A 22,214-nucleotide genomic window follows, 5' to 3' on the forward strand; every position below is an offset into this window, starting at 1 on the left:
AAGGACTTCCTACTGATCACGGAGCCGTAGTACATGCACAAGCTGTACATGAAACACTGAATCGGAGCCTTACGATTAAGAATCAATTTTAGACAGGTCTTTTTAATGGGAACGCAATGCATCGATGCACATCCCTAATCTGTGTATATTTTCCCACACTGCCCTTATTGTAATATTCAAATTTGGGCCTTTAGTTCTGCATTGTGTAAAAACCTGTTTAGCACTTTTTGAGACACTCAAAATTGTTACAAACTTCGTAACGTTAGATTTTGACTCATTTGCACTAGTGTAAATATTGATGTAAAAAGGTTGGTAGTACCAGTCCACGCTGAGAGAACGCCTCCTGTAGGCCGGAGGTCTGGACTGCAGGCTCCTGTCGTCTTTACAGTGTTTGTCCTTCAAAGAGAGACGCTGGGTTAACTTCACGATCCCAGACTCGCCTCTGCAAAACACACACACGAAAACAACATGAGGTCAGTACTCAGTGCTGATTATTGCATCTATTTCCAATTCATCTTTTTATTTTGTTTACTTAATACTCATTTAACAACCCACACAAACATGAGCAGATATGGTCCACAATAACAGTCAAAAACTGATTAGCATGTCTTAAATCATTTTGCGCTTAAAATGGCTGCAATTGTTGCTGATAGGAGAGAGATCAGAGAGCGAGTGGTACAAGACAGAGGATTTTTTTAACACGTAACAGTTTATTTGGAATGCCAGAGGAATATAATGTCTTTATTTTCTTCATGTAACATATCATTTTACAAGTACATGGGGTCAGAATCACCTGTAAAACTTTGTGTTGTGTGTGTGTTGTATTATCTCATGTGCAACAGTGTCGTCATACCCACAGCATTCACCCGGGCAGCAGCGGGCATACGAGTATGTGTGCTGAGAATGATGGCACTATAGAGACATTAATGAGTTCTCTACACTCAATGACAAACAAGTCAACAAGTGTTACTCTGGAGAAATCTCTGATGACGAGACCCACGGTACAAGGAGCATTTAAATAGCGATGGACAAGGTCAGCGGGCAAATGACCGCGCTTGATACACTCCTGACATAAAGGGGTGACCGCATCTGTAGAGGGAATGTTCCTAGACAGAAGCCGTTTGGGAATAAGACAGGAAGAAGGATAGCGGGATGGATCTGATTCCACCGGCAGCTGTTCCCGATGCTCAGCGGAGGTCCCGCGTGCTGATGTCTTACAGTAGGAAGGCCTGAGTGATGACATCATCTCCTTTAAGAGCACCCGCAGCGCGTGTACGGCCGTGACACGTACACACAAACACAAGCATATAAATAAACACCGAACGTAAACACGGCCCATGCTTCGTTTGCATGCGCAGATGCAGAGAGAGAGATAGTCTCATAAAATAGCTATGATCTAGGTTGCCTTAAGTAGGCAGCTCACTAGATTTTGGAAGAGACCTACAGCGGGGTAGACGTTTTGTTTGATCTCCATCGGTTCTCAGACCGTAGCCAGCACACAGATCCAAGACATCAGTCCCGGCTGCTCATTAGACAGGCATATAAATACCAAACATGCGAGAATTAAACCTCCGTGCCAGAACTGACAGAAATTGGTTAGTTAAGACTAAAATAAAAGCTCTCCGTACCGCACATCAAATGTGTCCGTGTTATTCCACTTAAAGGATTGGATCTCACATACACGTACAATCACACACACACATGCTTTCGTACGTGGTTTGTGTGATATTTTTATAGAATAATATCTCTGTTTTCCGATCCCATACGCTTTTGAAATGTAAGTGAAACTGAATATTCAACGACTTTATCCAACTGGAATAAATTGGACGGGTGGATGACGGGCGCTCTGTACCAGAATGCAGTCATTCACCACAAAAGAAAAAACTTCATACAGGTTTAAAACTGCATAAGGATGAGCAAGTGATGAGAGAATTTTAATTTATTGATGATTTATTCCTTTAAGAAAGTAAATGGGGGCAATTTTGAATTCCGATGTGATCAAACAGGTGAATCACACTTGGAATCCTGCTATAAACAGCAGACGCACATCTGATTCATGTTCTCTGAATTACAAAATAAAATGTGACTTCCCTAGAGAGCCACCTACTCTCTCTCTCTCTCTCTCTCTCTCTCTCTCTCTCTCTCTCTCTCTCTCTCTCTCTCTCTCTCTCTCTCTCTCTCTCTCTCTCTCTGTGTGGTTATTGCCGGAATGCTGTAACGGACCAAAAGCAGCTTCCATCTCGTCAGTCCCTCTAAAATCCCACAATTCCACACGGCGTCAAGATTCCGAGGAGCGCGCAGACTTCCATCACAGTGATTATTTATGCTGGAAGGGGCTGTGAGTGTGTTAATGTGCGATACATTTATAAATACAAACGCCACACACAACGAGACGCACACAAAAGGTGCAGCAGTATTCCAAGCCGACTGCTTCAGATGTGTCATCTCCAGCCTTCAAATAACAAGAGCTGGAGCTAATGCCACATGTTTGTGTGTGTGTGTGTGTGTGTGTGTGTGTGAGAGAGAGAGAAATGCAAAGAGACTATGCCACACACACATACAAAGGAGTGAAATGCCAGGCGTGTGTTGTTGGTGTTTTCGCGGGAAAGCTCCTCTGGCTGGGCTTTGAGGCGTGTGTGTGTGTCTGGCACGGCGCTGTCAGGGAACCGTCAGACTTTTACATGGCCAAACCACATCAAAGACACAAACCACAACGCCACACACACACACACCGCTGAGTCAACCTTTACACATACACACATTAACCACAAAACCAAACACTGAAACATGCACACTTATTAAAGTTATTAGACTGTCTATGTGAAAAATGCTTATGTGGGTCAGAGAGAGAGAGAGAGAGAGAAAGAAAGAAAGAGAGAGCACGTATACTGCCATTACTACAATATATAATTTACCCTAATTAGTGGTGTTTGCTAAGGCAAGTATCACTGTTACTCTTGCTCATATTTGGGATTGTAATTAATACAAACCCCAGCATATTCATTCTCAAACATAACTCAACTGGTAGAGAGCATTGTGTTAGCAGCACAAAAGGTCATGTGTTCGATCCCAGGTACGACACTCATGAAATGTATAGCTCGAATCCATAAAAGCATCTGCCAAATGCATAAAATGTTCATTTAAATGCTACACGTATGAATGATGTGCTTTTTTTCTAATGGATGGCAGATGGCATATTCGCACACTGACGGTGCAAATGGCATGGGTTCGATCTCATGTAACACAGATAAAATGAATAGCTTGAATGCACTGTAAGTCACCTTAAATAAATGCCAACCAAGCCAAATAAAACCAATGACATACGCATCACAGACAAAAACAACATTTTGTCTACACCCTTTGATCAGATCCGAACAGCGGATCGGTTCTCGTTAGACAGCTGTGACAAATTTATGAGATTTGGCAATTTTGATCTTGGTAACGTTGTGTTCCTGTTGATAGGACTTAAACACGGAGACAGAACGTCAATGAGACAAACCCTCACAAAAGCATGATCTTCAGAGCAGTAAAACATTTAAATTCATGTTCGGACGCCAGGAAACCTTTACCGTGACCTTTCTCAAATTCTTCTTCAAAGACTCATACACAGTCATAAAACCCTTCAGACTTATACGTTCAATTAAGTTCAATGTGGCTTTAAAACGCTCACTCCTGATTAAAGTTGGTCATAAACTAAATTAACTCTCTTCTGTGGGCCAATAGGTGCAAATGAGGTCACAATAGCCGTTTTTACACAGAGATTACGGAAAATACACGGAAAACGATTTTTGCTTCATTTACGCTGCCAATGATTTTCCGGAATCTGTACGTGCATTTACACACATACCATAAAGATCCCGTAAAGACACGTGACGTATTTAAAGTCCTGCACTTTTTGCCACATCGTCTGAAGTTTGCTAATTATCTGTGATTTCTCTTTCGAGAAACCATGTGCGTGAATTTTAGTTTATGACAAAATCATAAGGAGCGCGTGATGTGGTGTTTTATCATGATGGTGAATGATCTCAGATTCAGTAAGGATAGTGACAACACCCTGATCACTGCTACAGCCCAGTTTGCTTGTCATAAATGTTGATCTGCGTTTAAATCCCTGTGTCAAAGAACTGAACCCTGGGTTTTCCGCAGCACTTTTCAGTTCGGGCGGCCCGCCTAAGCTGGGAAACCGCCTTAACTAGGTCGTTCAAAAAAAAAAAGAAATCTGCTGCAAAAAAAGGCTGTCAAGTGCATCTCTGAGAATAGCGTGGACGCTCTTCACACCGCGAGCGGGCACATGCAACACACGGCCTAAATGAGATAAAGACGTGGTCCATCATGTCTGGAGGATATCCAGTTGATAAAACACGTGTTCGTGAGAACTGTAAGTGGATTATGTTTTGGGTTTATTTAAGCCTGTTATTGTATTAGTCTATAGTTCTTGCAAATTTAAAGTAAGTTAGCTGGTGATTTTGTTGTTTAAGCAACCTGCTAAGGTTTCACGTGCCTGTTGATTAGATATAATTGTTGAGCGCTCTTGCTCACTTTATTTATGTGCATTATTTACATGCTACAGTAGTTACACTCTTTTAAGGTAATGTAATTAATAGTGGGAAATAATACGTTTTTACAATTTTTGCGCTATTAATCATCGTTCGCAAGACGTTCTACAACATCTGCTTTAGTTTGTGTTTATTAACCCTTTAGTTTCACTTCATCACGCAGCTATTCCCATTAGAGGTAAAAACATTTAATTCATTAATAATCTAGTATGTGTTCATTTTCTGTCATAGTTTCTTCAAAATTAAGTTTTATTTGAGTGTTTTAAATAAAAATATTGTAATTTTCATCATAACGCGTACGCCCCGCCCCTTTGATTGCCACGCCCCCGCCTCGCCCAACCATACCACCTGACTAACACATTTTCTGCGGGAAACCCTGTAAACCATAACTTCTTGTTGTGATGATGTGCTTGTCTTCACTACGACACACCCCTTACTCCATTGTTTCTGCCATTTGTTTCAGACAGAATGCTTTTCGTGAATGTTACGGCATTGTTACTAGGTCCTCTTTTTGGGAGCGATCCTAGAACTTTTACGGGATGTGTTTGCGTTCACACAGAAGCCTCTCTGACAATTTTTTTAATTCTGAACATTTTCAGTGACCAAAATGCTGTTTGAATAGGGTTAATTTAAACTCGAAGGTCTAAACAACTTAAACGCTTATTCCTGACATCAGACAGCAAAAGTGTGTCTTACCTTCTTTGACGGGCCGCTTTCCTGTCTATAGAGCCCAGACTCTGAAAAAACACAAGACAAACAGATACACGATCAGACCAAATACTTGATCCTGATTGGACATTAGTGGCCCAACAATCAGATTTTCTACAAAGATGATCCAGTTTAAGGTCACATCATAAAAATACAATAGTCAACGAAACAATATCTGTCATGTAACAGAATTGATGGATGGATGGATGGATAGATAATGGATAAAAGAACAGACAGATTGACATACAGAGATAGAGAGACAGAGACATACTAGATAGATATTTTGAATCTCCAGACAGACAGAGAGAGACTGTAGATGTGGTTGACATTTGGGAAAGTGCATGGGACTCTTTCAAAGGTAACAGTTGGAGGTGGAAGCCCACTGCTGTGACTCTGACCTTTATCTCACAGGGAGAAAAGAGAATGAATTTTAACATGATACCTAATGTCTCATTTTTAGGTTCAAACTTCACAAGCTTAGCAGTCATCTGTTAAGCTGTTAATGCACCTGTTAACTTCCCCAGAAAATGTGCCTTACACCTGTTAGTGCAGCAAGTCAGACATATTACACAATTTCACACCTTAGCAACATCAAACCAGAGACATTATGAGATTCCCCTTTGGTAAACTGTTAACCACTTAATTATAACTTTTTGCAACATCACTCGACCTGCACAGAGCACACACACGTTTGTTTGGGAATACTGTAAATGACGTATCCGCTTGTTTCCACAACGGTTTATTAGTGAAGTACAGGTAAAGCAGTGTTACAGTAACACTCGAATCGATTGAACACACACCCTTGAATTTTTCTCAGACAGACAGTGTAGTGCTGACATACCTGTACAGATCAGCTCAAGTGTTTCTCTCGTTCTCTTGCTTCAAGTGAAGCTGCATTAGATAAACAACACGCTGTCAACAATCTTACTGTCACGCTCTCTTTTTCTTCTTTTCTTTCTCTGCTGTTGATAGCGTTTTTTCACATCTTGTCTCAGCTCAAACGCTGGTTAGTGTACTTTAACTGTGGTTGCCAGGCAATAAGCTTCACTAACCGAGCAGTAAACAGAGGGAGAGAGAGAGAGAGAGAGAGAGAGAGAAAGAGAGAGAGAGAGAGAGAGAGAGATGGTGTGGGAGGTTCCAAAAGATGGTGAATCGGGAATACTAATTAAATAATTAATATTAATAAAGTTAATGGCATCTCCTTTTTTGTCAGAAAAAATTTTTGTTAGTCCGACTTAATTTAATCCGATAACAGTTTACAACAGTACAGTGTACATGCACCCTAAACATTGCAATCTGATTAAAATGTTCGTTTATATGTAAAATTTATATTCTCCAAACCAACCGTCTGCGCAAGTGCACAGCAGGGTTGCCAGATTCACGTGTCAAAACTAGCCCAATGGACATTCAAAACTAGCACAAAAGCATCCCACATACGCTGAAACAGTTTAAAAGTCGCCCAAATATAAAGTCCGCAAAAACAGAGGACTTGGCAACGCAGCGCACACCATCTCTCCTAGAGTTGAGGCTTATCTATGGATAAATGTATAAAGTCAAAAAATAAGTTGGAGAAAGTTGTTCTTATGAAGTTTTCTGATATAGTAAAAAAAACTTTTTTGAAAAGCACAACACTATTTTATTGCTTTATGTAATGTTATGAAAGACATAAACGCTGCAGAATGTACAGCATGTGACCCTATTACCTTAATAATGCGTGTTGCCTTGCTATTGCATGTTTCTGTGACGAGAATCATTTGATACGTAAATAAGAGGTAAATATAAGTCAATTCTTCTGTGCATGTGCACAAGTTATTTTTGCATCAAAGAGTAAATACTATGATCACACATTTGCATGAAAACTTCTCTCCTGATCATCGGATCAGATTGGACTACACCACCCCTTTCATCAGCCATCAATACGATCACAAACTGATTATTTGGTAGCATGTAAACGTACTTACTGAAACACAGATCCAGATCTGAGATGATTTTATTTGTGTTATTAAGTTACTCATATAAATGTTTTTTTTTTTGTGTATCAGTGGGGTTTGGTAAGGCAAACTGTTTAAATTCCTTTTATTATAATACTCGAATCTGATTTTTAGCATGCAAATATTTTTCGGTCGTTGCTGTGAATATGGGCAGGGAGCACTTCGTCCATCTTGCTTTTCGGTAGAGAGAAAGGTCATGCTGTGGCATACAGGTTTTCTACTGGTCACCAGTCTCCATGTGATACAAATTCAGAATTCGAACTTTGGTATGCAAAGTTCAAGCAATTATCTTTGGACTAGCTTGCGTTTTTGGTCTGACGCATTTTCATACGTATAAATGGCCGCCTCCATAAGATACCTTGGTTGCTTTCTACAAGATTGACATTGGTTGAGATCTACAGGATTTCCAGGAGACGTGCATCACATCAGGTTTGAAACAAAGCTGAACTATGATTGGTTGCTTTAATTACATGTCAGTCAGATGATCTCTTGGGGTGATCCTTGACTAATGAAAGCAGCTATACTGGGTAAAGGACCTTCTTAAATCAGAGACTACAGGTCTTGAAAAACAGATGTGTTGTTACCTTCTGAGGTAATCAGACTAACTTTATTCACTTGCAGTCAAAGAAATTAGTAAGTTTATTCCTGTCATTTTATTCTCGCCATCAGATGCCTCCAATGGTACACCATGAACCTACCTGCTCTGCCTTTTGCATTTCACAGACTTGGATCAGATTTTTTAATATAAAATCTCATTCACCTTCCTAAAACATCAAGTGTTAATATGCACTTTCCTGTATATCATTCAGAGCTCAAGATATCGAGTTGCAGGAATATAATATTGAGGAAGTTGGCTTTTCATTGATGCAGAACTGCAGGTGTGCATTTATGCTTTATTCATTCATTCATGAGGCAGTAATTCACTCATTTATCCATCTATATGATGGTGGGTCTCATTTGCTCTATTGATTGAGTTTAAAGGATAATGATCTGCCCTTTAAATATTCCTTCAGAAGCTTTTGATGCACCTGCAGCACTGAACTCCATTATAAAAAAATCCTATTAACAAACCGTTAAGATAAAGACTTAATGTGCAAAAAAAAATTAAGAGCTTTTTACCTGAAAATGCATTTGATGAATTAAAGTAAAAAAAGCAATATTAAAATGAATTTATCAATTTTTGTTTTAAGAGTTTGCAACAAATAAAATTTTTCAAATTGAAATCATGCATGTAAAAGCAGTTCTGACAAGGTTTTAATCTAATAATGAAAACGGTTTAGTGTTTATTTGTATGTAAAATTAAATTTAAAGTGGCAGCAAATGTAAACATTAGCAATATCTGCAACAGCAAAACAGTTAAAGCTTATCAAGAATCATAAAAGTGTAAAAATCTTAAATCAGCAACATCAAGCAAGCAATAAAAAGATATTTTGCTTAAAGAAAATAACTACTATTTATCTGGGCCACATTTTGTGCATTTTGTGACAAAAACATTTTCCCTCAAACTGAAATTCAATTAAATAATTAAAAATCATCATTACAGAAATATGAAAAAAATATTATTTAAACGTAATATTTATATTTATTGGGAAAATGTGCCTAATGTCATAAAGATTACCCTTTCCTAGGAGGTTAATTTCTGGTCAGGTTTGCCAGATATAAACTTCCTGGAATACAAACACACCCTGATGTGTGTACAGTACTGTTGTGTGTGCCATTGTGTTGGGTGTGCATGTGTAAGAGATGCCTTTTGGAGTCGCCATGGCAGCAGTTTCTCAACCAATCCATGAGCAGCCCACTTATGAGGTCCCAAAATCCCATGCAGGGATGAGGGAGGCTGACTGTGTGGCTGTATTTTAAAAGTGAAGGCTTATATACTAATGATGCTATATACATTAATATATAAACATGTACACAGACTAGGAGATTTTAAAGTCTGTAAATGAACTGCAGTCTACAGGCAAAAAGAAACGGAGCTGCTTTTCTCTAGCAGACGCACATTAACAGCCCTTTAACTAAATGAGGTTGCTCTCATATGAGATGGAAAATTGGAAAACATTTGCAGAATATAATATGAAATGGAAAATCTAAAACCGTCTCTCTCTGTGTTCGTTTGCCATAATGATCTGCAGTCTGCACGCATGGCTGTGCTGCAATTATAAAAGAAACAAAAGAAGAAAAGGTTTTATAATTGTTCTTCCATATTTCCTACTGAATCTGTGTTAATTTCAGACTGCAATCAATATACACTACCAGTAAAAAGTTTGGATATACTTTTGGATGGATCGAATGTGTTTTAAATAAATGTTTAAAGAATCAAAACAAAACCTTTGGACTGAATTCATATGAAATGTGTAAAGAATAAGCAACAGCAGTTTTTATCAGATAAATCCTGAAACTAATAATAGTAAACAAGATGGTAAAAATCTCTTGACTACCACTGCAAACATTCAACAGGGACGAGCACATTGAAAATAATCTGCTTTATTCTCCGTCTGAAATACCCTGAAAGATCACTAATTTATAAGACAACCAAAATTAATTACACATTTGAACAAGGTTATTACGTTTTGGTTTTTTTTACTTTTTGATAACAGAGATTAAAAAGGAAAGCTGATACTAATACCAAATTTGGATGCTCATGTGCCCGATAACTGATATGCTAAACCGATATTTATTTACTGTTATACTTCTGCTGTTGTCACAGTTACTACAACACAACTGAACTGAACAAACCCTTATAATAATAACAATCATTCTCTCTTTGCATGCAAAGTAAAATAAATGGAGATGTCTGAAAGAGAGATTTGCTGGATAATATAAATTTTCTAAATAATATCACTGGAATAATACATTGTCATGAAAGTAACAAACAAAACAGCTTATATATCATTGCATTGGTATTTTATGTCAGAAAAAATTAAATTTTGTTGTTAAAGTTTATGAAATGGCTGTTGCAAAGCGCTTTTTATCTATGCATTTTCATATGCATTAACTGCATCAAACTGCGACAGCTCACGGAGGTAATAAATAATTAATTGATTTATTAATTGCCACAGACATTTATTTAGATGTTTAGCTATATAATGTTTAAATGTTAATTTAACTTATGGTGAGTCTTGTTAAAAGTTAGCAACATGCTGTGCTGCGATTAGCCTTCAACCCGGTGAGTGAACATAAACGTGATTTTACGAGGATAAGAATAAGCATAAATAACAAAAACAAATTTAATTCAGCGTTTTTATTTCCCACAAGCATTCAAATTCTCAAAACGCCCCCAAAAGATGGCGACGTTTATCGGTCAATATGATTTGACAAAACCTATCCCCGATAATGGAAAAATGCTTAAAAGTCAGGGAAAATATCGGGAAACAGATATATTGGTCGATCTGTAATCTACATTAACTTTGATAGCTCGAAACTCTTAACTTTTATAGGTTTTTAAAATATAATTGCAACAATAATGAGGGTCCATTGGTTGAGTCAACGTTGTAGTGTTGTCTGGATGGAAGCAACAGTGTTTACACTTTCAGAGGAATTAACATACAAATGTCTTTATTACAGCACCTGACTGCTACTATTATGGCGCTTTTCCATTGCATAGTACCCCACAGTTTGGTTTGGGTCAGGCCGAGTCAGCTCACCTCACTTTGGCTTGGTTAGCTTTTCCATTGAGTTTAGTAACACTTCATAGTGGGAGGGATTATGGGCGTGTCGTTATATTTGCGCTGCCTACTGCTGTGACATCATACAAGTGAGAGCATCATTGGGATATATCCCGATACATTCATGTAACATTATTTCTCAGTCTGACACAAAATTAAAATTGGCCACCACAAATAGATGTTTGCACATCGCGTTTATCACTGTCTCACATGACAGTTTCTGTACAAACACCGCTGAGCCTCATTTCAGTTGCAATTAAGCATTTATGAGGACGTGCGTGTCGCGAATGTGCCGCCACAAACTGCAAGTCTGGAAAAAAACTGGTGAAAAACACCTGTGGATGTTTTTCATCGGTATAAGGGAGTTTGGGAACTTATAGCAGAGCACAAATGACAACATGTTTGCTCAAGACAGCGCAAGCTAGCATGAAGGTATAACTAATCTTTCACATTATAGCGATGACCATTCTCTCAGACCAATCAGTGATCTTCTACAGTGTTTTCGCGTAACGTTTTTGTATCAGCTCGGGTCCCCTTACATGGAAGTCGCCATTTTGCGCCGCCATTTTTCTACAGAATCCCTTAACAGACAAAGTTTTTTGCTAAGTTGTCTCTGACGATGGCATGTTTGTTCGGTGGTGGCTCCCGTAGCTTCTCAATGCGTTTCAAAAGCGAGGGGTGAGCAGTGGACTGAGCCGTTGATTGCAATTCGCAACCTCACCACTAGATGCCGCTAAACTGTACACACTGCACCTTTAAGTGGATGTTTACACAAACATGTTTTCAACTGAATCGGGGAAAGATTTTACGTGGTTTGACTGTTCAATTATACGACAACAGTGTTTTGGGGTACTATAAACGCAAACTTTTGAAGACGGATTCATAGTGCAAACTTTGAAAAATGATGCCATGTCTTCTACATATAAACTACAAAAAGATGAATCTGTGATAATGGAGACGTCATAATCCATCTAAACAAAACTGCTTTTGCTATCTTGATTGTTAGCATTTTTGCTATGTAGAAAAATGTGCACAAAGTGTTAAAGTAACATCGCCATCTACTGGCCTGGTATGCATAATACAGCGTTTTAGAAATTTTCACAGATCTGTGTAAACGCAGATTTTTGTTACAGCAGTGTGGTGTGTATGTGATCTTTTTCAAAAATGCTAAAGAAATACTTTTTAGTTTTTTTACTACATCGTTGTTGTGTAAACGCAGCCTAAAACTGGGAGACAAGACCTTAAATCCTCTGAGCTATGAAAGAGAAGCAACTTTGGGTGAGCGTAAACAGGGCGTAAGAAAGAATAAACGAACCACAGATCTGTGTTCAGCGTGACTGATCAATTAACATCAATGCGACATGAGTCAGGGTGAGACAGACTCCTAAAATCTTATGACCTTGTGATGAGCGTCTGTGTGTGTTTGTCTGCCGATGGGTGTGGTCTACAGAATCTACCATGGCTTGCGGTTACTGTGGGAAGCGACAGAACCCTACCCATAAATCTTTGCAACATAGCCACCTCAAATCAGGGTAATGGGGCTGTAAGACGTGTCGTCATCCCAACTGATGATGTCATTTTAGAAAAGAGCGATGCCAGCCAACAGCGGGCAGCCCGTCAGACACTGCCACACGCCATTGATTTACACACTGCTACATAAATCCACATATCTACATTATCACAGTTTCTCAGTTTGTGTGTGTGTGTGGTTTATTATGGGTGTTGGTCTCTGTATTGAATTTCTGTTTTCATTGCTGCGTCTCACAACAGCGACCAGCACACATCCAGACCACAAAAATCTGTTTAGGTCACTTCTGCATGTCTCTTCTCATGACTTCTAATGCTCTATTCATTTGTATTAAATGAACCATCAAACACAAATTTAGCTTGTAGTAACGTTTCTGAATGTTTTGATACACAGTTAAAGTTACAGAGAAGGAAAAAGAAAAGAAACAGATACAAGACGACAAGAAAGTGCAAATAGAATGTACAAACGCCGCAAACTGCACTGTTAAACCTTTTTGCAAATAATAATATGAACAAGCATTTACAGGACAAATTAAATAAAGTTTATAGTTAATGACAATAAACTTTAGTTAAAGTTTGAATATTGAATATTAGGCCGCATTTAAGTGACTTAATTATTTTTTTCTCTCATGTGATACAGATTGGATGTGGAAAAAAACGCATAGATTGCAATATTTTTAGATCAGTTTCAGAATCAGGCCTCATTCATATGTGGAAATAAATTGATAAATCGGATAATCGGATACATGCACTCGCGTTTGCAATATAAGCGGACAGAGCGGATATTTCTGTGTATGTCATTGATAAAGGGACGTTGGCAAATGACGTCAATGTGCAATGGAGGACGACGGCTCCGCTTAGTGGAGTAATGCTGAAGTTTCACATCTTGTTACAGAAATAGAGCGGTCTTGTATTAAAATATTGTATATTCATCTTGTTTGTGTCCATTGCATGACATTTTACTTTCTTTGTGGTTTAAACTAGCTTGAATTGAAGTGTTTAATGTAAATGCAGATAACAGATACGAGTCTCTTTCAAAACATGATGTAATTGGATCGTCAAAAAATAGTCAGCAAATTGAAATTGGGCATCTGCAGTGCAAATCCAGACAGTTTTGAAATGTTGAACATTTTAAGAAATAGTACGACGTAAAATATAACAGAAAATATAAGCTAGTGTATTTATTTCATTAAACTTATTGCAATTTTTAAATAAAATATTAAAAACTTAAAATTGACAAAGCATCAAGTAAAACGTATTTTTAAAAATATATTCGCGAAGATCTAATCGAAAAATTAGTAAAACTACTGAAGAACAGGAAAAATATGTATATAAATAAATAAACCAATAAAACAATCCCCAAATGTTCCCATGAGGTCTCTGCTATGTAAAAGTGCCGGTACATTTACTCGCTGGACTTTGTAAGCACACATGCAAGTGTGATAGGGTCTCTATCATGTTCCGCGCACAGCAGATCTCTGCTGACACCAGAGGAAAACTCATTTTGGTTTGGAGTCGGAGCCAGACGTGGAGCCAGACAGAGAGATCGAGTAAAAGAGAGAGAGAGAGAGACGGTCTGATTCGCACCTCTGCGTTCCCACGGTATTTGGTTTGTTTACGTGCAACAGTCAGACACAAAAACAGTCACATAAACGCAGACACGCACAACATCAAACCGCAGTCAATATTTATGCTGAATTATCAACGGGGAACTACGACCAACCTGCCAACGTCCTGAAACACAAAAAATACTTTTCTGTTAATCTGCTGCCGTTTTAATTTAGTTTAATTTAATGGCTTAACAAAAACAAAGTATTTGTCTTGTTGCACTTGTAGTGTTTGCAGCGTAGTAATACAATGTGCAATGAAATAAATAAAAGTAATGCAAATAATCAAGTTATATAAGGACAAATAACTCCTCTTCTCTGCTACTGGAAAAAAACACTATTGATTGCTGTGCATGGTTGAGATTTTCTAAAAGGCAACAAGCAAACAAACAACATTGGGGCAAGTAAATATTGAGTGGTTATTTTTAAGTGATCTATCTCTTTAATTACACAAATAATTAAGATAAAGACTTATCTCTCAGCTCTCTCTCTCTCGCTCTCTCTTTCTCTCTCTCTCTCTCTCTCAGTGATGTTCAATGAGTCACGGATGGTGATGTGACATCTAGAACCTGAATTTACCGAATACCTGAGCCCAGAGTCACGTAAACACACACACACACACAGACGTACACAGACACAAACACACACAAATACACACTCACAAGCACCCTCACACAGGCACACACACACACACACTCACACATTCATGGCATTTCGGAAGAAAATACCACAGACTCCACAGCTCAGCAGAGCTAATAAATAAAGGGGTCTGGGCGCCACCTCAAACTTTCAAAGTTTGTGTGTGTGTGTGTGTGTGTGTGTGTGTGTGAGAGAGAGAGAGAGAGAGAGAGAGAGAGAGAGAGAGAGAGAGAGAGAGAGAGAGAGAGCTGAGGGGGTACGGCTCTATGAAGAACATACAGGTCTAAAGTTGCATCACCAGAGCCACCATATCTCTCTCTCGCTCTCTCGCCCATTTGTAACTTATACCCTGAGTGCGATCTGTGACCTCCTGCAGTAATGAAGGGGTCTGACAGCGGGGTGGGTTTGAGTTTGTGCATTTCTGCATCATGGACAGTGTGCACAAAGCTGCACATACTGTCACTATTCGCTTGATAAGTTGTGACGTAAGGAATACTGTTTCAGGGTCAAAGCCTCTAAAGCCCTTTTCACACAGACATTCCGGAAAATACACTGAAAATTCATCCTGGATTTTTCCGGGATCGTTTGATTTTTTTGTTTATTCACACTGCCAATGATTCGCCGGCATCTGCAAGGTCCCAGAAAGACACGTGACCAGTTTAAAGTCCTGCACTATCTTCTACGCAGCATCTGAAATTTCCATATTATTTATTATTTCTGTTTCCAGAAACCACTCACGTGCATTTTTGTTTATGATAAGACTATAAAGGAGCGCATGATACGCCGTTCTATGCTGGTGAATGATCTCAGCTTCAGGGAGGATATTTGACAAGCTCCCTGATCTCTGCTTTAATCCAGTTTTCAGACATTTCTCATCGTGATTGTTAATATGCATTTAAAACCCTCGTTTTGAGGAGCTGAACGATGTTGTTGGAATGACGCACGGGCATTTTTGTTTATTATAAGCTCAAATAAGCACATGACGGGATATTCTTTTATGCTCCTGAATGATCTCTGTATCAGTCCAGTTAGCTGTCATTCCTTGTTGTGAATGTTGTATTGCATGTAAATCCCTCATTTTAAAGAGATGAACCAACTTTATGTTGCCATAACACGCGCGTCATTATTTATGCATCTCATTTATCATTTCCTGATAACTGCTTTAATCTAGTTTGCGACATTTCTCGTCGTGAATGTTGACATACATGTAAACTCTGGTTTTAAACCATAACTTAAGGTTATACATTGCAGGTTCTTGATTTGAACAAACTTCTAAAATCATAAAAAAGTTACCCAAACATGAATGATGTCTTCATGTACTTGTACAAATACCCCGATATCAAAAACCAATACCTCATGGGATGTACTTTATGACACTTTAGGACAAATTTGATTGTCTTGTTATCTATCATTTCTGTAGCACTTTGACAGCTTTGTGAGGCAGGTAAAATGACATGCATTACGTCCTTGGTTTTGCCCTTTGGAGGTTATTGGACACTCTGAAATTTGGGCTTTGGAAATTTGTGATGATAAGGACATATGATTTGTTTTTTCATAATATAAGTTGAAGTTGTTAAAAATAAAAATGCTGATTTTTCATTAGTCTCATTGTGTTGTTCTTAGAAAATTGCCACATGAAAAAAAATACAACAAGCATTGGTTTTGGTGAGTACCATGGAAAAAAATATCGGTACTCATACTAGATCCTTAAAGAGTGGGATCGGTGCATCCCTAATTCATTTTGTGCAGAAAGCAGAGGCGTTTTATTATATTTGTAAGAGATGAGATTTAGGATCAGCTGGCTGACAATAAAAATATTTTTTTTACTAGCAAATACGCAAATTCATTTGTTTACAACATTAAGCGAGATTACTGGTGTCTGTCTGTTAGAGATGTTATAACTCAGAACAGAACTTCTCACTCTGATGGGTCTCCACACACAAAACAGATTCACAGACCTTCATTTATGGAGAATCTGGGATCAGCCTTACAAGCACAAATGTGCATAACTGTCCCACATTTCCCAAAAACACACACACACACGCAGATCACAACGCATCCTGCGATGAGCGCACACTCCTGGCATCCAGAATATCCTGTATTTTTAGGAAACATCATAATACAGCTTTCAACATTTAGCAGACGCTTTCATCCCGAGCGGCGTACGCTACAGAGGTTAAGTGCTGCGCTCAACATACACAATAGCACAGGATTTCTGTAAATCTCTGCTTCATGGATCAAACTCATCCAGTTCAATCTGTGACCTTTGGGCTAAAAGCCCAGATCTGTTACCATGTGAGCACCACAAAACACTAAGTAAGATGAAATCACACCAACTAATTAAATAACTAAATTAAATCCAAATCATTTTAAAACAAAACATGCAATTCGTAACTTGTCTCCTTACCTTACGACGATTCAAAATGATAAACTTATATTAATGATGAATTGGATTTAACAGTTAATGAACGGATAAGCGCATAAAGTAACCTGCAATTTTATGTGTCAAACAGAGATGGCAATAGAGGGGCAAAAATTACGAATTACAGTTTATATATTAAAAATGAAAAAAAATTATTTTAAAACGTAGTTCTTTTATTGCATTCTATTTTATTAACACTTCAAAATCTTGCTTCTCCTTATACACGTTCCTAATGAACTAATTATTAGTGCACATTACATCAAATAAAACGTAATAACTTGCTTCACCTTTCTTTATGGATGATGTCATCAATCCCTCTCATTTTTGAGACCCTACCCTCCAATATTCTAAAGAGACAAATATTGATTATCCAAGCAATTCCTGATTGATCAAATCAATCACATCAGCACCAATAACCAAGTGTGACGTCAAGCTTCTGGATGATCTGGGTGTGTCTTTTATTCAAAAACAATTCTGCTAAATTTTCTGTTACACTGCTTCAGAAAGAAACAAGGACAAAAACCAAAATGGTGCGCTGGTTTATTTTATTGATTTATTTTACCAATTTTCTCTTAGATTATATTTAATACCTTTCAAATGGCATTCAATATTTATAATTCCCATCTGGATTTAATATTAAAAGCAAATTAGCTATTAATAAGTGTTTTTTATTATTACAGGCCAGTATCTAGACTGTGTGCATTATGTCAACTTATACTAAATGTAATAAATACAATTTAATCTCAAACTTACTAAACGCTTTAATTATGAAAAATCTATTTCATACAGTTGAAACATCATCTTTAACAACCCTATTTTATTTTATACTAAAAATGGATGCATTTTATTAAAAGTAAAATTAAAGAATGTCAGGGTGTGGTGCTGTTGAGCCGTTCCTAACAGACGTACAGAACAAAGAGCCGCGTGGCAGACAGCAGGGATAAAGAGATATCAGACCTCTCTCTTACACTATCTCTCTACAGACCTCTGTCAACTCCTCCATCCCGGCTTTAGTCCTCCTTTCATCTCCCGACCATTCACTGCTGCTAACTTTCCACTGGCTCCACATCCCAATCAGAGCCAATCAGAACGTCCGGAACGTTGCTGTACATGAATATAATTTTCCCAAAATTCCAGAGTGGAAAAAACTTTAAAGTCCTGCTGAGACCCGGATCAGACCCTGGAATCTCTGGGATTTGAGAATGAAAGCTTGGACTATGAATGGACATACACCTGCGTGTGTGTCCGTGTGTGCGTACGTACGCGCTTAATCCTTCAGGGACAAATTTGTACCCAGAAGTGAGCTAAATCTGACAAATTTTCCTTTGAGGATAATTGGGTCGTGCTTATTTAAATTAAGAAACACTATAGAAGTTATTTTTAAATTATGCAATGCAAAGTTTTCATTTAGGCTTATACTGTGTGTTAGTCTATGTTCTGGTCTTAAATATGCACGTTATTTGTGTAGTTCATGCTAATGTGTTTTTATACTGGAATATTTAAGCGCTCTAAAGTTAGCATCAGAGCAGCTATCATCTGTGCCACTACAGGGACCTGCCGCATGGAAATTTGCTAGCGAACGGTCGAGTGCGTGTTGTGTGTGTGTGTGTTGTGTGTGTGTGTGTAGACAGGTCTCAATACATTCCATTCCTGTCTTAATGGGGGCTTACAGAGGCCTTTGAGTGTCCGTGTGAATAAATAGAAGCCGACAGCCCAGAATACGTCTGTTTCCTGGACGCGATTATGCCAAGAGCACACACACACAATCACTTACAATCACTCAGTGATTTACACACAGACGCACACTGAGACATACCCCCTGACCTGTACTGTACCTGCATAAAATCTCATCTGATTATTTATATGAATGATCATGCACCCTATTAAGTTTTGTCTGGAACACAAACACACGGCGTGAATCCATCTGATACAAATGAATCACTTGTTTATAATGTCATCACTTGAATGAGTCAACATTATTCCTTACCGAACCCAATGCTTTCAGACTGAACATTTACATGACAATGTGCAGCAATAGAAACATTCACAAGCATTTCATCAGAGTAAATAAAGTTTTCAGTAAAAACATTCAAATGTTATACATTAAAAGATTTTTACACTACATGGTTTAAACAGATGAAAGCATCTGCGAAACATTTAAATGTTAATGTAAAGGGGGTCGCACACCGAATGCGCAGCTCAGCGTCGCGCCGTTCCAAAAAAAAAAATCAAACACATTGTTTTCTATGAGTATACGCATACTGGCGCCGACAGGTGGCGCCTGTCCACGGCGCCCAGCTTTGACTCAGGAAGACGCTCAAATCCCTATCGCACCACAGAGCGCCACTCACATAGTTAAACATTAAATAACATCATAGTCGTCCCAAATCATTAAAGGAACAATATGTAGGATTGTGGCCAAAACTGATATTGCAATCACAAACTTGTGGCTAAAACTGGTACTGCAATCACACAACTGGTGGCAAATACACAACATAAAAACATAAACATCAGTTGAGGGCTGCAACTCCACTTTTTAAATGACAATATCCTGGCCAGACAACTATTGTAGGTGATATAAGTATGTGAGATGAAAATGATTTCTTAATGTCTAGTGACATATCAGGCCATTTTATGATTAATTGATATAAATTTATTACATACTGTTCCTTTAACGTTTAACATTGGCTGCTAACATATATTTTGCATTTTGAAGTAGATGCTATCTGACTAAGCTCGCGCTATTTAATGTGCACTTCAGGTGTACGATACCTCCGAGTTGTCCTAGACACGTCGCGACGCTGAGCTGTGCGTTCGTGTGCGGCCCCTTTAACTCTATCATTTAGGGCTTTTTAAAAAGGTATTAAGAAATAAACATTTCTAAGTTTAGATGCACCAGTGATGCATGCAGTACATGCATTGTAATATAACACACATAACCCGTGCACTATTCATCATGACAATCCAGCATGATAAAACTCAATTTGAGAAACATGCTACAAGTGTTCACGTTTATATTTATTGCTCGTAGGCAAGCGATCTGTCTATGCACACACACACAGACACGCGAGCAATGTGTGTACAGACGTGTGCATGTACGGCTCTCCTGGACGATATTACCAATCTCATTTACTGAATAACTGCTGTTGTCATGACAACGAGGAAAAGATGGAAGATTAAAAAACCTTAGATGAGATGCGTATGTTTGTGTGGATCTGAAAACTGTTTTGTTTTGCTTTGAGTTTCAGTGTTTTTCAATCTAGTAAATCATACTAATCTGATTATTTATATGACTGACTATTGTAAATTTTATATTTGAGACTTGATTCCTTCAATAAATGCACTGAGATAGAAACCTGACAGATGATGCCATAAACGATAACTTCATAAGTCTGATGAGAGGAACGATAACTGAAGGTCTTACAATTGAAAATAAGATTTGCCCTGTTAATGTCCGTCTTTCGAACACAAAAGCTCAGATAGTCTTTGTTATCTCGCTGCGCTTGGAGAGCGTCTCTATTTCTGACAGTGTCAAAGTTCCTTCACACACGCTGGTGAACGTGACGGGAATCACAAAAGCTCTCTGAGGAACATCTAGTCAAACACAGGGAGGTTGACTAAACAAACAATACTGATCAGTTTTTTCTCAACTTGATTTTCTAATCATTCCTGTACTGAAAATCTGGATGTTAATAAAGATGCAGGACTATAAATTCTGCATAGATATCAAAGATGCTACATCAATTTGCCAACTTTTTTTTAACAAAAAAGATCACTTTAAACTAAAAACTTAATCTCAATGTTACAAAACATGCTGGTCTATGAGATTTGTGTTTATGTGCATGTGTGTGTGATGGAGTAGATAGATTCAGAGACAGACACATATTTATAAACACACACACACACATATCTTGTAGTAGGTCTCTGTGTAAGCAGAAGGAGTGTTTGTAAGCAGAAGAAGGGCATCATTCTTTCAGTATACGGCTGGCATTCATCCAGTCCACACACGCACTTCACGCTGAACAACCAATAAGTGTCAGTTTATTAAAAACAAAATGGAGGCTGTGACAGAATGCTGCAGACCATGAAGCCAAAAGTAAAAAACATGCAGTAAACAGGGTGTAATAAATCCACCCACTTCAAGCCACAATCTGTCCAGCTTATAGGACCGATGACACTGAAAGTGACCATAATCGTTCATTCTCAATAACAGACGGCAATCTGACGTGGCATTCGCATCAGAGACCGCCGGTGGCGTGATGTGTGCTCAAGTTGGATTTATGCAACAAGTGACGCTACTGTGAGCAATACCACTGTTTTATAAGATATCCTTTTGCCCAAATACAGGCATATCATTTTATAAAATATGCGTGCAAGGACACCAGAAAAAGAAGTGATGTAATTATTCATACATGTGGTGCTCGTATGAAGCTAACTCCACCCACAGCGATTATGTCAGTGATAAATAATCAGAAGGCAAATTGTTTCGCCTATTTTAACAACTTAGAGCTAGATTTACTGAACAGGGCAAAATAGCATGCAAGCACAATTTATAAAGAGTAATTTACTGACAAGGTGCAAGTTAACAAAAAACCTGCAAGAAAAATTCCATCCAGGGAAATCTACCAAAGAGCAGCTCAAATGTAATACATTCTTTTATGGGCATTTAGCCTGGTTAAAACCAGACCATTCACGATGAAGAAGATGATATATGCAGAGTATGACAGCGATAACATCTTTTTTAGATATGAAGACTTCGAGTGCTGTTCTTTGCTCGGGTTTTTAAAAAAAGGAAACGTTTAAATTGCTTTAAACAGACACGATAGCCGATTCGAACGAGTGATGTTCCACGACGACATTCTTCTTTGTAATGTACAAAATCTGCTTCACCGTCACTGCGCTGTCGTCATTGTGTAAAGCCTGCACCAAAGTTTCTGACTGGTGCCGCGATTTCGATGGTTTAGAAATGGGCTTAAATGGCCAGACTTACTGAAAGAGCAAATCTAAATTTGCCAGAAGTTGTATGGTGCAATTGAATAATGGTGCAAATATTAGTAAATTGACAAGCGCAAACCTTAGTAAATCAAGTTGCGTCATTC

The 22,214-nt window shown here is 38.2% G+C and overlaps 2 protein-coding genes across 8 annotated transcripts in view; both read right to left on the reverse strand.

The window, feature by feature from the left end:
* Positions 1 to 22,214, reverse strand: part of LOC129425815 (immunoglobulin kappa light chain-like) — a 688,217-nt gene that overhangs the window by 328,434 nt on the left and 337,569 nt on the right. The gene's annotated exons all lie outside the window — the stretch shown is intronic.
* Positions 1 to 22,214, reverse strand: part of ankfn1b (ankyrin repeat and fibronectin type III domain containing 1b) — a 75,551-nt gene that overhangs the window by 33,574 nt on the left and 19,763 nt on the right. For 6 of the 7 annotated variants that reach the window (XM_055181376.2, XM_055181378.2, XM_055181380.2 and 3 more), the window contains 2 exons: positions 5,253 to 5,293; positions 320 to 442 (listed from right to left, as the gene is read on the reverse strand). In XM_055181376.2, the coding sequence (XP_055037351.2) occupies positions 320 to 442; positions 5,253 to 5,293 (164 nt within the window). Of the gene's footprint in view, positions 1 to 319; positions 443 to 5,252; positions 5,294 to 5,535; positions 5,663 to 22,214 lie in introns of all 7 variants that reach the window. The other variant, XM_055181381.2, reaches the window with a different exon arrangement.

The sequence above is a fragment of the Misgurnus anguillicaudatus genome, chromosome 25 (genome assembly GCF_027580225.2).
Source record: "Misgurnus anguillicaudatus chromosome 25, ASM2758022v2, whole genome shotgun sequence".
NCBI lineage: Eukaryota > Metazoa > Chordata > Actinopteri > Cypriniformes > Cobitidae > Misgurnus > Misgurnus anguillicaudatus.